This window comes from Centruroides sculpturatus, unplaced genomic scaffold (genome assembly GCF_000671375.1).
Source record: "Centruroides sculpturatus isolate CEXI.00-Female unplaced genomic scaffold, Cexi_2.0 scaffold206, whole genome shotgun sequence".
Lineage (NCBI taxonomy): Eukaryota > Metazoa > Arthropoda > Arachnida > Scorpiones > Buthidae > Centruroides > Centruroides sculpturatus.
This window is the reverse complement of record NW_019384442.1, coordinates 568,024-583,786: the sequence shown is the minus strand read 5'-3', so window position 1 is coordinate 583,786 and position 15,763 is coordinate 568,024. Positions and strand designations below refer to the sequence as shown.

The window sequence follows — 15,763 nt, the reverse complement described above, 5'->3', positions numbered from 1 at the left end:
TGAAGATTGAGGCATTTGTCGTATCTGTGGACAAGCTTTTCCATCCCCTTGTCATAGAATGTTGCTGCCAATTACTTGAGATGGGCCCTAACATTGTTTTGAAGATTGTCATTAGTCTTGAACCTCTGCCCTCCTAGCCACTTTTTCTGTTCAGGAAAGAGGTGGAAGTTGCTCGGCACTATATCAGGGCAAGTAACACCCAGAGTGTAGACTCTGGGTGTTTAAAGATGGTGAAAGACTTCCACCCAGCTTGGAACTTTTTAATGTGTGAAGACTTCCATCTCTTTCCCAAACTGAAAATGTTGCTAGTAGGTTAGAGGTTTAAGACTAATGATGATCTTCAAAACAACGTTGTTAAGGCCATCTCAATTCACTGGCGGCAACATTCTATGACAAGGGGATGGAAAAGCTTGTCCACAGATATGACAAATGCTTCAATCTTCACGGTGATTATGTCAAAAAGTAACCATGTTTGTACCTAACTTTTGGTAAAAAATTCATTTTGTTATTTACACTTGTCTTTGTTTTATGGACCATTGGAGCTTGAAAAAACTGCCCTCGTAGTTGCCATTTCATTTTTTTGCAATTATTGTTTTATTTATTGTTTCATAGTCATCATTTTATTTACTTTATTTGCAAAAAATAAATACAAAAATAATTTAAAATTCATTTTTTAATCATTTTTTTAATGTAGATTTTATGTTACTCTAGTTTTTGTTTTGTTTTGGTTTAATTTTCTCTGAGCAACGAGTCTTGGATTGTTTTGTGTCAAGTAAAGTTATGGGTCATAAAAGAAAACGAAAAGTTTTAGATTTATACTTTGGATTTACTGATAGGAAGATATATTATTTTTATAAGTTTGATTAAAATCTGGCATATATACCAGTGGCATGCCGTGACATTTGATGATAGGGAAGCTGTGTTTCTGTAAGAAGCCGACTTTCAGGGGCAATCAGTTAATTGCGCGTCAGTGATTGTCTAGGGTCCATTTGTATTTGTTTGTTTGATAAACCAGTAAAAACCATAGACTTCTCTAAATATATTTTTAATAGATTATCTGACATACTTAATAAGTAAACAAGTTCAATATAATTACCTCTGTNATTACAACTCAGCATTCAGTTTTAGAAAATTCATATCTGATTTAAAAAAAAAATAAGTTTGATTAAATTGAATAAAGGGAGAAATTCCAAAGAATCTTTTTTAAATTTCTGATGTTTTATAAATGATTTCATAAACAGTTTTTGAAAATACATTAGAACCTCAATAACTTAGACTCCTTGAGGAAAACCTAGATAAATTAGTGAAGATTTTACTCAAATGCATATTATATGGTCTGAAAAGTACACTTTATTTAAATTAAGTCATATTTTATTGTGTACTTTATCAAATCACTGTATTTGTTTATTTAAACTTTATAATGCAAAAGTAGTAGTAATACTGTTTTTTCATTGCTAACATTTACTGATTTGAGCTTAAAAAAAGCTTTTTTTTCTAACTATTCCTTGATTACATCTTGACTCGTTTGTCTAAGAGTAAGGTAAATACAGTAGTTGTTAAAGCCTGTTGACTAAAACAGATGTCATATCAATTTAACAATTTTTCAACTTATTTTTTGAATAAAAATTAAGATAATACTTTTAATAATTAACATATATCAGATAAAATTGAATAAAATTTGTAACGAAAATTTACATATATTGTAGGAGAATAAATTTTCTTAATAAAAATTTACATATTTACAAACATTCTGAGTACTTTGATCATCNTTAAAAAAAGCTTTTTTTTCTAACTATTCCTTGATTACATCTTGACTCGTTTGTCTAAGAGTAAGGTAAATACAGTAGTTGTTAAAGCCTGTTGACTAAAACAGATGTCATATCAATTTAACAATTTTTCAACTTATTTTTTGAATAAAAATTAAGATAATACTTTTAATAATTAACATATATCAGATAAAATTGAATAAAATTTGTAACGAAAATTTACATATATTGTAGGAGAATAAATTTTCTTAATAAAAATTTAAGTGTGAGATTATCTGCCTAATATAGTGATAAAAAATAGCATTCAAATTTGTGAGCATTTTTTCAGCTTGAATGAATATATAGCATATTAATTTTTACATATACTGTATAATAAGATTTATTTATAATTTCTGTTATGAGAGAGATAGATTGCATTATTTTAAAATTACCTAAAAATTATAACTGTATAAATTAATGACTGCATTGTACTGACTGAAATTGTCTGTGTTGCATTATTAGAAGCTATACTTATAAATTTATTAGGATAAGAACTATGTGAATTTTAATTCAAAATAGTCATAAATTTGTTATTTCCAAAAAAAGTTATGACAAGTAGGAATTTGTTTTTAATAAAAAATTGTTATTATTAATAACATAAACTTAAATTAAAGGCCAAGGATTTGAAGAAGTGTATACCACATATTAATATATAAAATGTGAAAAATTTCAGCTTTTTGATTTTAGAAAGAATAAATTAAGCTATAAAAAGTTAAAACTTAAATTTTTAATGTTTTTAATACAGGGAAAGCTCAATATTACAAACTCTGATATAACAGACTTTAGGTTATTACAGACAGCTGATGTCGGTCCAGCCAAAAATATAGGAAAATTATAAGAAAACTCTTTGTTGCTTTATAATGAACTCATGCTACTACAGATTAATTTTTGGGTCCCATAAACCATTGTCCTCTTGTTATTATTGACTTTCTACATAGGTTTTTTTCCCAAGCTCCAATGGTCCATAAAGAAAAGACAAGTGTAAATAACAAAATGAATTTATTACCAAAAGTTAGGTACAAACATGGTTACTTTTCGACATAATCACTGTGAAGATTGAGGCATTTGTCGTATCTGTGGACAAGCTTTTCCATCCCCTTGTCATAGAATGTTGCTGCCAATTACTTGAGATGGGCCCTAACATTGTTTTGAAGATTGTCATTAGTCTTGAACCTCTGCCCTCCTAGCCACTTTTTCTGTTCAGGAAAGAGGTGGAAGTTGCTCGGCACTATATCAGGGCAAGTAACACCCAGAGTGTAGACTCTGGGTGTTTAAAGATGGTGAAAGACTTCCACCCAGCTTGGAACTTTTTAATGTGTGAAGACTTCCATCTCTTTCCCAAACTGAAAATGTTGCTAGTAGGTTAGAGGTTTAAGACTAATGATGATCTTCAAAACAACGTTGTTAAGGCCATCTCAATTCACTGGCGGCAACATTCTATGACAAGGGGATGGAAAAGCTTGTCCACAGATATGACAAATGCTTCAATCTTCACGGTGATTATGTCAAAAAGTAACCATGTTTGTACCTAACTTTTGGTAAAAAATTCATTTTGTTATTTACACTTGTCTTTGTTTTATGGACCATTGGAGCTTGAAAAAACTGCCCTCGTAGTTGCCATTTCATTTTTTTGCAATTATTGTTTTATTTATTGTTTCATAGTCATCATTTTATTTACTTTATTTGCAAAAAATAAATACAAAAATAATTTAAAATTCATTTTTTAATCATTTTTTTAATGTAGATTTTATGTTACTCTAGTTTTTGTTTTGTTTTGGTTTAATTTTCTCTGAGCAACGAGTCTTGGATTGTTTTGTGTCAAGTAAAGTTATGGGTCATAAAAGAAAACGAAAAGTTTTAGATTTATACTTTGGATTTACTGATAGGAAGATATATTATTTTTATAAGTTTGATTAAAATCTGGCATATATACCAGTGGCATGCCGTGACATTTGATGATAGGGAAGCTGTGTTTCTGTAAGAAGCCGACTTTCAGGGGCAATCAGTTAATTGCGCGTCAGTGATTGTCTAGGGTCCATTTGTATTTGTTTGTTTGATAAACCAGTAAAAACCATAGACTTCTCTAAATATATTTTTAATAGATTATCTGACATACTTAATAAGTAAACAAGTTCAATATAATTACCTCTGTTATTAAATTCAATAGATTTCCTATGCCCTCTAAATGCCAATTCTTGCTTTGATAATAAACATAACATCTATTAATTTATATATAATATATCTATTAGCCATAACTATCTTGTTATAATTTTCAATATTTATTTTATATTATTTACTAATGTTAATAGATTGTCTGTCGTTTGTTTTCTAACTAATTTGCTTTACGACCAGGTGATGTCCATGGAGATTTCCAAAATTTACAACTTTTCGATCACTCTCATCAAACTGGAAAAATTTGTGTCTTTATTACATCTAATATTATGATGAAATCAGTCCCTACTGTACTTGGCTAGGGATTGGTTCAGTTAAGCTTTTAAGTAAAATTCCGGCTCTTTCAACAGGGTTTTATTTATGTCCCTAATTCCATAATCTCTTAATTTTTTAACTACTTGTTAAGTAGGAATAACTATCCACGAAAAAACCTTTTTTACGAGGGTTATTTTCACTATTAAGTTCCACTAGTACTTTCGACCTCCACCGAGGTCTGCTTCAGGTGGTGACTGTCGACCCGACCGTTGTAACGATGTTGCCAACGATGTAAATAAATAAACGTGCGCGTCGGGTTTCACCCCTCCGACCGCCATTGCTCGAACTCCTCGAATAAATACTTCCACGCCTGTGCAAGTGTTTCCCCGTCCTTGTAGTTGATGCAGTTGCCCCCCCCCCTGCTAGCTTTGTGAATCTCCCAGGCCTCCAGGTGACGGATGTGATCCGTGCGGAACACATGTCTGATAACTTTGGTGTTCCGGAAGTCCGCCCTTATTTCAGGGTCGGTGACATAGGTGGATAAGGCAGTGGTGTGTCTTTTATGCTTAATATCAGCTTGGTGTTCGCGTATTCGTTTCCGTGTCGATCGGATGGTGGAGCCTATGTAAACTAAGTCTCTATTGAACCTGTCGTCCCGTATGGGAATGGAGTAAACACCTGGGGCCCTGGTGAGATCGATTGCGTCCTTCGCGTTGCGCAGCAAGTCGTAAAGCGTGCCGGTTCTTAAGTACGCGATTTTGGTGCGGCTGTTGCTAGCGATCTCCCTATATAGGGGGTCTAAATGCCGGTTGAAGCGGACGACCGCTCGTCTCGCGTTCCCATCCGGATGACGGTTGTCGTCCGGCGATGGTAGGGGGCTGTCCCTGCGGCAAGGGGGGCGGCGGGCGTATGCACGTGCTAAACCGCGGACCAAGGCTTTATTATAACCATGTTCCACGGCAATTTTTTCTATGCGTCGGATCTCCGACCATGCGTCGCGCACATGTGTGTGGTGCGTGAAAGCCCGTTTGGTAAGGGCTCGGAAAGCCACCATTTTGTAGACAAAGGGGTTAGAAGAGCACGCGGGAATGAACAGCGGGAGTTGGTCAGGTTTATGGTAGACGCTCGTTTCTATCTTGCCCCCCCCTGAGACGGATGTTAACATCAAGAAAATGAGCACTCGAGTTGCTAACCTGTTCTAAGCCGAGGGCGAGGCCATATGCATTGTCGTTCATACACGACAAAAAATCATCCAGATTGGGAGTGGTTTTCCACAGTATAAAGATGTCGTCCACGTATCTTTGCTATAGACTGATGTTTGGTAAGAATTTGGGCAACACTTTCTCCTCCAATTGTCTCACCACCAGCTTGCAAAGGTCCCCCGAAAGCGGGCTGCCAATGGGGACCCCTCTTCTTTGTAAATAAGTAGCCCCGTTAAACTGGAAGACCGAGGTGTAGCACATAAGATGCGCCAGCTCCAATATCTGCTCACGGTGCCGGAGTGCATCATTCTCCTTTAGTAGCAGGTCCCTAAGAGCGCAGAAGCATGGCTGCAGCCTTATCGAAGGGAAAAGGGACACGAAATCCATGACCGTGATGTGCGGGTCATCACCAACCTCGACTCGCCGTAACACCTCTACAAACTCAGCAGAATTGGTGGTAGAAAACTTGTAACCCCTCAAACGTTCGGCGGCGATGTTGTGGACGGCCTTCTCGAGTAGCCTCGTAGGGGACCTGGCTTTATCCAGGACTGGCCTAAGAGACGGGGTCTGTTTGTGCGTTTTGGCGAACGCGAACAGTCTCGGAACGTCAGGAGCGGCAACGACCGCCTTGCTCAATCCCCATTTCATGGCTAACGACGTGCGGGTGAACCTAGAAACACGGGAATGTAGCTTATCTATGTAACCGTCGTCGGTGGGCTCGCAGTCAGTGTCGTCGATATACCGTTGCATGAGAGACCTGTAGGTGGCTTAGTAGGAATAAGTTGAAACCGGTTACTTTGAACTTGAATATTTGTAGTCTTGGGAAAGAAGTGGAAAGATAAATTTTTATGACAATGGATACATAAATTTACAATTTATGTATCCATTGTCATAAAAATTATTAAGTATGTAATGGATACATAAATTTACAATTTATGTATCCATTACATACAATTACAATTTACCATTACATAAATTTACAATTACATAAATTTACAATTACATAAATACATAAATTTACAATTTATGTATTTATGTAATTGTAAATTTATGTAATTGTAAATTTATGTATCCATTGTCATAAAAATTTGGAAATCGAATATAAATTCTAGAGCTTTGTTTTTTGTACCTTGTGTGTCTCATTCATTAAATTTAGTTGTAAATGATGCTGCCAAATTAACAGTTAATTTTTTAACATTGTGCAAGAATTGTGCATGTTTTTTTTCTGCATCCCCTTATAGATGGGACATACTAAATCATAATATCACTAGTTTAACATTGAAATCTGTAAGTAATACAAGATGGGCGAGCAGAATAAATATATCAAATATTTAAATGGATTTTTTAAAACTCCTGTCAACTATGCAGAACTATCATAAAAACATACCAGTAAACTCCTATTGGTTGGGTTAAGTTATAAATCTACTCGCAATTCACATAATGGGGTGAGGGCGGCCAAATATCTAGCAGGCAGGCGGCTAACAGCTCAGAACCGGTCCTGGATAGAATCATGGAAGCGTTTTGGTGTGTAGCTTCCACCAGCTAAACTGCCTGAGGTTGGTTCTCTGTAAAGCGCATGCGCAAATGCCTATAATCTGGCTGCTTTACACCTTTCAAATATTTTTGCCCTGGAAGCTGTCACATATTCGATAATACAGAGCTTCCATTGGGAATATGCATATACGAATTTATATTTGAATATACAATAGCAATCTTATCATTTTTCTCACATGTAGTATAGAAATTTGTAATAAGATACATAATGCAGCTATAATAAAATATTAATTTTAATTAATCCAAAATACATAAAAATATGAAAATAATCGCACAATATGTATTTATTTTTAGAAAATACAAGGGAAGCAGCGCTTCCACCACTTCCAATGATGGCATGCCATTGATATATACTTTACAACTGAAATTTTGTCCACTATATTGATACACAGTTGCGGCTGTTGGCCATGATATTGTATATTTTATTTTGAATTAATCCTAGCCTTCCTTCCTGTTTCTTTGTCTCTTCTAAGACCTTATCTACCCCTTTTTGCCCCTGGGGTAGGATCACCTATTCCACAAAAATAAGAACAAAAGAGGGAGTGGGGCCCTGGGAAAAACCGGACAAAAAACGAGAGACTTTTGAAAAAGATCCCGAAGAGAGCAGAACGAAAAAGCGAGTGCTCATGACCTGACGTTAAGGTTAAACACCGGCAAGAAAGAAAAGAGACGATTTCGAAAAGAGAAGTGTCGTAAGGACAACGAATAGTCCAAGAAAAGAGCAGAATTCTTCGATATCGAGAAGAGCCGAACAGACCTTAGAGCAGAAGATATCAAGTTGGCGCCATAATTTGAAAGTATATATATGTACCAAAAGAAATCCCGGGTATTTCCATTCTTCCTACATTTTTGTTTCCATATTCCATCTGTCCTGTACTCTTATTTTTTCATTAGTTATAAGATAGATATAAGTTAGTTATATAAGTAGTTTTTTTTTTTTTTTTTGTTATTTTGATGATTGTCACGTGTACGAACCCTGGCGATAGTGGAGGACAAGCCTGTTCCTTTTTCTCTGTGTATAAAAGAAAGGCATAAAGTTTGTAAAGTTGGGATTCCTATGAAAAAGAAGTGAAAAGAACCAGTTCGGAGAGAATAAAGAATACTGTGTGATAATTGAATTTTGTATCTTTCTTTTGTTTGTAACTTTTCGTTCACGGAATTGTATACATCTCTCATAATGAACTATCACACAATAATGGTCATCAATATTACTATATACAATACAATCCCCTTATATTTGCAGTAATAGATCCACTGAAACAAGATAAAAATACATTGATTTGGCATCTGGAATGGAAGAAAACATCCACAAACTGCACCAGGTCCATTATTGAGATCTGTTCTAACATGATTCTATTGTATAGTAATGGACTTTTCGATATAATGGATGAGTTTGTAATAATGAGTAATCATGATAAAACAGACGTTCATTATAATGAACCAAACTCTTTCATCCTGTGATGGTTCATTATATTGAGCTTCACTGTATATACAAAATATCTTTTTTAGGAAAATTTGAAGAACACTTTGGATTTAAATTATAATGAGATTCTGCTCTATTATACTAATATTAAAATTAAACCAATAAACTCTTTCTTTAACACTGCTGGACTATTGGGCTAAACTAACAGCTTATGTAAAGGGGGAGGCATTAATAATATTCTTTTTATAGATGTACAGGTATACCTCACTTTATGTCAGTAATTGGTTCCAGGAGAGGTGACTTAAGTCAAAAAGTGACGTAAGTCGAATTTACTTGTCACTAGGCTAAACTACAAATAACCATTCCCAGTTCTGTATTTTATTTATAAATGCATTTTTAATAATATACGGTTAATATGAATCTATTTTAAGCTTACAAATAAATAAATTTTAGTTTTTAATATAGTGCAGAAAAATCATCTAAATTTACAAAAACATGTACGTACATACTTGTAAATATACATGTTTACAATTTGGTGATGTTTACAATACATCGTGGACTTTACTTGTAAATGTGGTTTGCTCTAAGACATTATAAAATAAAATGATTTTGTAAGGTTAAATAACAAACACAGTTATTAAAATTATTTTGCAATAGTAGAAAAAACTAATTTATGTTAAATTTACCAATATTTACATTCAATTTGTTTATTTATATCACAGATGTAGATGGCTGTGGATTGTCAGCATCAACAGCTGATTCTGATATTTTGATTCTATTTCTGAGTATTCTAATATGATTTTATATACTTTTATTTTTATTTATTGTACAGTAACGTGATTTTATGTGCTTTTAACGCTTTTCTAGTGATATTACAACTTCAATATTTGCAACGGACAGATGTAAAGTTGAATAAAATGACAAACTTGATTTTTATTTTTCCATATATTTCTTTGACAAACGACGTATAATTGATGTACATTCTCATCACTCCGGGTTGTATATACTTCAAAATCCTTCCACTTTCAGAATTTTTTCGGAAAATGGCACATTTCAAATTTTTAAAAACATTCGAATTAAAGAATCCAGTTATAACGGAAGGTATAAAAATAAGCCTGAAGAAGATCCCAGGAGGGGAATCAAAAACGTTAGCTGATTTTTAAAGAATTTCACGTCGGTTACTGGTTAATTGTAGATTGTTGTTTATTTGAAGACGTATAATTGAGAATGATTTAACTCGAAACGACATAACCCGAGGTATACCTGTATAGTAAGTAATCTGATGTTAATTGTTTTCAGTTTTGTTTTTTTGTTTCAGGTCTATAAAGAGTAAAAAACAAGTCATGAGAAGGAGTCATGTTTTTTCACTGCTTATAACCCCGAAACAAAAAAGCAAAAAAAATCAATTAACATCAGATATACTATATATCCAAAAAAAGTGATACTTATGTCTCACCCTGATGTGCCATCTACATCAGCTTTTAAGCTGATGTAGATGGCACATCATAGATTTTTTCTGTAGATTATTATTTTTTTAAAGATGTTAATATCTATGCCTAATTTTATCATCTTTATATTTTATTATACATTAATATGTTTTTTATACTTAAGAATGTTTAAAAAAATTTATTTAAAATAATAATATAATTTAAACCTAAAATGTACTCTAATATTATCTGTAAATTTTTCTGACAAAGATATAATGTATATATTGAAAATATTCAAAAATTAAGTTTTAACTGGCTTTTATAAGTTTATTTTTTTAATTTATATATTCTAACACCAAAATATTGAAATTTTTTGCATTTGATATATCTAACTTTAAAAATCTGCTAATATTCTTTGATATTGATAAATTCATTAGATGTATCTTTTTCAGTTTTAACTGAATAATATGATTTAAAATAATAGCTAATGTGACTGACATACAGAACAGCAAGAGTTTTATATAAATTGTGTTGTCATTCTTACTGTCTTGTTAGATTTTTAAATTTTATATTATAAGTTGAATACAGTAATACCTCGACTTACGCCACCCTGACTTATGCGAACCCGGAGTTACGCAATTTTCAAATCTCATCGATTCGTCTTTTGTTTGAGCACCACGCAACCCTTGATTACTTACTCCCCCCACACTATTGTTCAGCTTACATGTTTAGATGTGTCGTGCGGAATCGACACATAGCTACAATTTATTTTGTGTGATTTATTTTTGTGTTTGTTATATCTATGGAGACTTGACTATGTCATCCAAACGAAGTAGAACTAATTCTGCATCAGACAAGAAAAGAAAAACTTTATCTTTGGAATGTAAAGTTAACATTGGGTACGTTCGTAAAGTCGAATGAGTTAAACGAGAATGACGTCATCGTTATTCGTTACTAACGCATTTAACTCGTTTGAGTTTATGAATGTACCCATTATTAAAGACTTCGATACAAAAAATGAAAATTTCTGAATTTGATCTACCGGAATTGATGGTCAGAACAATTATAAAAGGCAAAGAAAAAATTCTCGAAGCTGTGAAAAATGCCCAATCTTTAAATTCAAGCATCATTCGTAAACGTCACAGTATTATCGCTGAGATGGAAACAATGTTAAAATTATGGCGTAATAATCAAGTAAATGTGAAAAATTGTAAAATAATATAGGCCTAATTTGTTATACATATGTATTTAAGATTTTATTAAACATTTTTTTCTAAATTACAGTAGAGCGTCGATTATCCGAAAGTCAATCATTTGAAACATCAATCATCCGAAAGAATTCCAGTTGGCAAATTTAAATTTTCGCCAGTGCTGTGGCGCTGCAATCTTTGGCTATGTTTTGGCTACTCAAATATTTTACGTTTTTGATACTAAATTAACTTCTGAAGTATAATTTTTTATTGTTTTTATATTTTTCAATATATTTATTTTGTTCGTACAAAATAAAAAAATAATTTTTAACGATACAATAGTCTTCATTAGGCTTAACATCGACGAAAATTCAATGCGAAGCGACACGCAACAGAGAAAAATGTCAAGATGGGATAAATTAATATATTTTTTTGTACATAATCGGTTATCCGAAACATCGATCTTCCGAACAACCCCAGTCCCCAATTGATTCGGATAATCGACGCTCTACTGTATTGTTTTCTTTAGTCTCTGGCCCCAATTAAAAATTATTTGTATGTATTTAAATGCAAAATTATATCCCGATTTACATGAATTTGACTTACGCGGTTACTGCTCGGTCCCACCTATTGCGTAAGTTCGGGGTATTACTTTATAACTGAATTTATTCTTATTTAATAAAATAAAATTTCAATACAAATACTAGTTGTATCTTGCTTGCTTGCCATGTCCAATCACCTGGAACAACCATTCTTCACTGCAGAGATGACCTTTCTTTGTAGGCTACAGCTCTGCACAAATATGTAAAATAGTCTAAAATGTCCACANTGTGGACATTTTAGACTATTTTACATATTTGTGCAGAGCTGTAGCCTACAAAGAAAGGTCATCTCTGCAGTGAAGAATGGTTGTTCCAGGTGATTGGACATGGCAAGCAAGCAAGATACAACTAGTATTTGTATTGAAATTTTATTTTATTAAATTGTAATTTCTGCCAGCCCTTTTTTACATTAATTTATTCTGTAACTTTTAAATTTTAAGAAAATGATTGGAAGAATAATTATTTTAGAATTCAAAATTTTGCTTTATTGGAGTACACATTTTAAAAAATAACTACTGTTTCTTTAGCACTTTCAGGCAATGACCATCATCATCAGAGAAAAAATTACAACAGAACTTCTCTACAAAATTATTTGAATCTCTCAGTTAATGCCAGAATCATGCTGAGAGTCAACTTATGGGTGCAAGGAGGTCTTGTCAATGGTTCACTAGGAACTATATGCTACATTATATATGCTCCTAATACTTGGTTTATTTTAGTGGAATTTGATAGCTATCAGGGACCTATGGTAATCTGTTTCCAATAATTCCCATAACATGCTCTTTGAATGATGGCAGTATATTGCAATCTCATAGACAGTTTCCCCTTACCTTAGCATACTTGATGACTATACATAAATCACAGGGATTAACTCTTCCAAAAATCAAAATAGATATAGGTAAAAAAGAGAGAGCTATCGGTCTTATCTATGTTGCATTGAGTCGAGTGAAAAAAATAACTGACATAGTATTTTTAAAGAGTTACAATAAAGATTGCTATGAGTCAATCTGTAAGTCCAAGGCCCATAGTGATAGACAGAATTTCAAGAGACATTGGCATAGCAATTAATTAATGGCTTATTCTGACCTTATATTTGTACCTTTAAATGATCCAATAGAAATCAAATATATTGTTGAGAATGAATGATTCTTTGTCTCTTTTTACCTTCATAATCTAGAAAATGAAGAGCTGTAATACATTTCTTCGTGATTAAAATCTTTTAACACTTTCATATTTAAATAAATAAGTATAAGGCCTTGAACAAAAATAAAGTACTATGTTGTCTGCATTGTAAATATTTTTTGGTGAATATTCAGAATTGATTTTTGGCCATTCTGTCTTTATCTATAATACAGCTGATTCAGAATCAGAATTTTTCTCCTTATTATGAATGTGTCTATAAACAGTTTTCTGTCAATCCACTGTTTGAATCATCTATTAATTGCAGTAAAATCTTTCTTTTCATTAGGATGGTTACGAGGTGTGAGACTTGTGTCTATTATTATCAGCCAAAATCAGACACAAAGTATGAAGTAATGATACTTGTTATCCTCCAAAATAAATAAATTTTGAGCATAAAGGTGCATTGGGAAGATATACTTATTGTCTTTTGAGACAATAATTGAGTAATATGACTGATTATTTTTCTTTTGGATTAAGAGTAATATCTGTGCCATAAAAGAGGCTGTCCATTAATTACATATACAGTTTAAGTGAGAGGGAAGTTGCAAAAAGTAGATCAATCTACACAATGGAGAAGGAAAGGGTTGAAATGTAATGTGACACTTAGAGAATAGTGGTACAGTAATACCTTGACTTACGCTACCCCGACTTACACGAACCCGGAGTTACGCGATTTTCAAATCTCGTCGATTCGTCTTTTGTGTGAGTGCCATGCAACTCTCGATTACTTATTCCCCCCACACTATTGTTCAACTTACACGTTCGGACGTGTCGTGCAGAATCGACACATAGCTACAATTTATTTTGTGTTATTTATTTCTATATTTGTTATATCTATGGAGACTCGAGAGATTCTATGTGGTGATTTCTTGTAACAATGAATGAACGAATCAAAAGACGAGATAAGATTAATGAGAATATTTATTAGCTTATATACATCCAACTTAGATTTTACACAAATTGAGAAATTATACCCTGACTTACGCGAATTCGACTTAAGCGGTTATCGCTCGGTCCCACCTATTGCGTAAGTTTTGGGTATTACTGTATTGCTAGTTTCTAAGTGTTAGACAAACCAGTAGACAAATTACACACATTGGCCAAAAAGACAAGAATTGTTAGAGAAGAAAGTGGTAGATTATTTTAATAGTCTTCATACAATGCTTATTATCAATAATTATGATGAGAACAAGATATTCAGCATGGATGAAATTTCACACTATTTTGATTGGCTTAAGATAAGACTATTCATTTCCATATAAAAAAAACTGTCAATAACTGAGACACTGGAAACAGGAACACATTTCACTACTATTGTTAGATTTTCCTCTCTAGAAGATTTCTGAAATCTTTGATCATTTTCAATAGACTCAAAAAAGTTCATAAAATAAATCTGTCACAAAACATTTCTGTCAGTGTCACTACTTCTAGTTCTATGAATACCAATATCATGAAAAATTGGATAGAAAAGTTTTTCATAATAGCTTACTGGTTCCAGCTAACTACTCCCTGTTCCTCAAATTAAAATTGCTTTGAAACAAGACAATTTCAATCAAGTTTGGAAATCTAAGAGGCTGTAATGATGAAACTAAAATGGCATACCAAATGCCTTTTATTAAGAAAATTACTAGAGCATGTCAAAATTTGTAGTGATTGCAGAGAAGTGTATTTTGAAAACAGATATCAAATTGAATCATTTTTACAAAAACTTTTTTTAATAAATTCAGTCCACAAACTTAATCAATAAACTGTACCTTGTATAAAGAATAAATTAACAAAGCTTTAGAAAATATGTGTAATCTAATACATCTTGTAGTATTAAAATATTAAAAAGTATACAAATATATAATTGAATATAATGAAACATTGCAATTTTATTTTATTTAATTTTAATGTATTTTTTGTGTAAAGAGAAGTTTTTTATATTGTTTTGATTTTACTGTTTTTAGATTTTTATGTTGCCATAGTTAAAATAACTTTAAAAATCATTTAAGTTCATAAGTGTCATTCTAATAAGCTATTTTCTCTGTAGAGTGGTGCAAGAATCAATATTTCAGATGGTTCCTGCCCAGAACGTATTGTTACTATCACTGGATCTACAGAAGCTATTCTTAAAGCATTTTCTCTTATTGCCAGGAAGTTTGAAGAGGTCATTTCAGTTTTTAAATCATTTTTATTTTATTGTAATTTTTTGAAAATTGGTGAAATTTCATTAATTACTACATGTAAAATATTTTTACTAATCCTTTAAGAAATTAAAAATTAGTAATTCTATTATGTTGGATTCTAGGACCTACAAAATAGTATTGCAGGAACCAATGTTCCCAAACCCCCTGTCACTTTAAGGCTTATTGTACCTGCTAGTCAGTGTGGTTCTTTGATTGGAAAAGGAGGCTCCAAAATTAAAGAAATTAGAGAAGTATATATACTTTTTTTTTAAATTTGGCTTTTTTTATGATAGTTTTACTTCAAAAATTAGCAATATTATGAATTAATATTTAAGATAGGTTTATATCACTATTGTATTGATTTAAATGTTTAATTTTTTTATTTTTAAAATTATTTTAAAAATTACATATGTAAAAAGTTCAAAATAATATTAAGAAAATTAGATTTAACTATATTGAATTTATAGAATAATACATTATTTTCTCATTGAGTATTACTTAAAAATTCTCTGTATTTCAAACTGAATGAACAAACTTTGTAAAAATTATCATCAGACTTGTATATACAGTAGTAGTATACAAGGTATATGTACAGTACACAAATAATATTGCTTGAAGCTATATCTCAGCCAAAGCAAATGTTATGAAATTAGTAAATTTATTAACTTCCAAACATATCTATAGCTGTTTTCATATCCATTCCTTTTATAATCCAAAATATCTTCTAATGTTACCCATCAATCTTTATTTGAGTTATTCATAATTATCTTTTCTCTGTAAATT

General features: G+C 32.1%; 1 protein-coding gene across 8 annotated transcripts in view; it reads left to right on the top strand.

The window, feature by feature from the left end:
• LOC111620188 (poly(rC)-binding protein 3-like) overlaps positions 1-15,763 on the top strand; it is a 170,876-nt gene that overhangs the window by 92,313 nt on the left and 62,800 nt on the right. For all 8 annotated transcript variants that reach the window (XM_023362082.1, XM_023362081.1, XM_023362080.1 and 5 more), the window contains 2 exons: positions 14,845-14,961; positions 15,103-15,231. In XM_023362082.1, the coding sequence (XP_023217850.1) occupies positions 14,845-14,961; positions 15,103-15,231 (246 nt within the window). The remainder of the gene's footprint in view (positions 1-14,844; positions 14,962-15,102; positions 15,232-15,763) is intronic.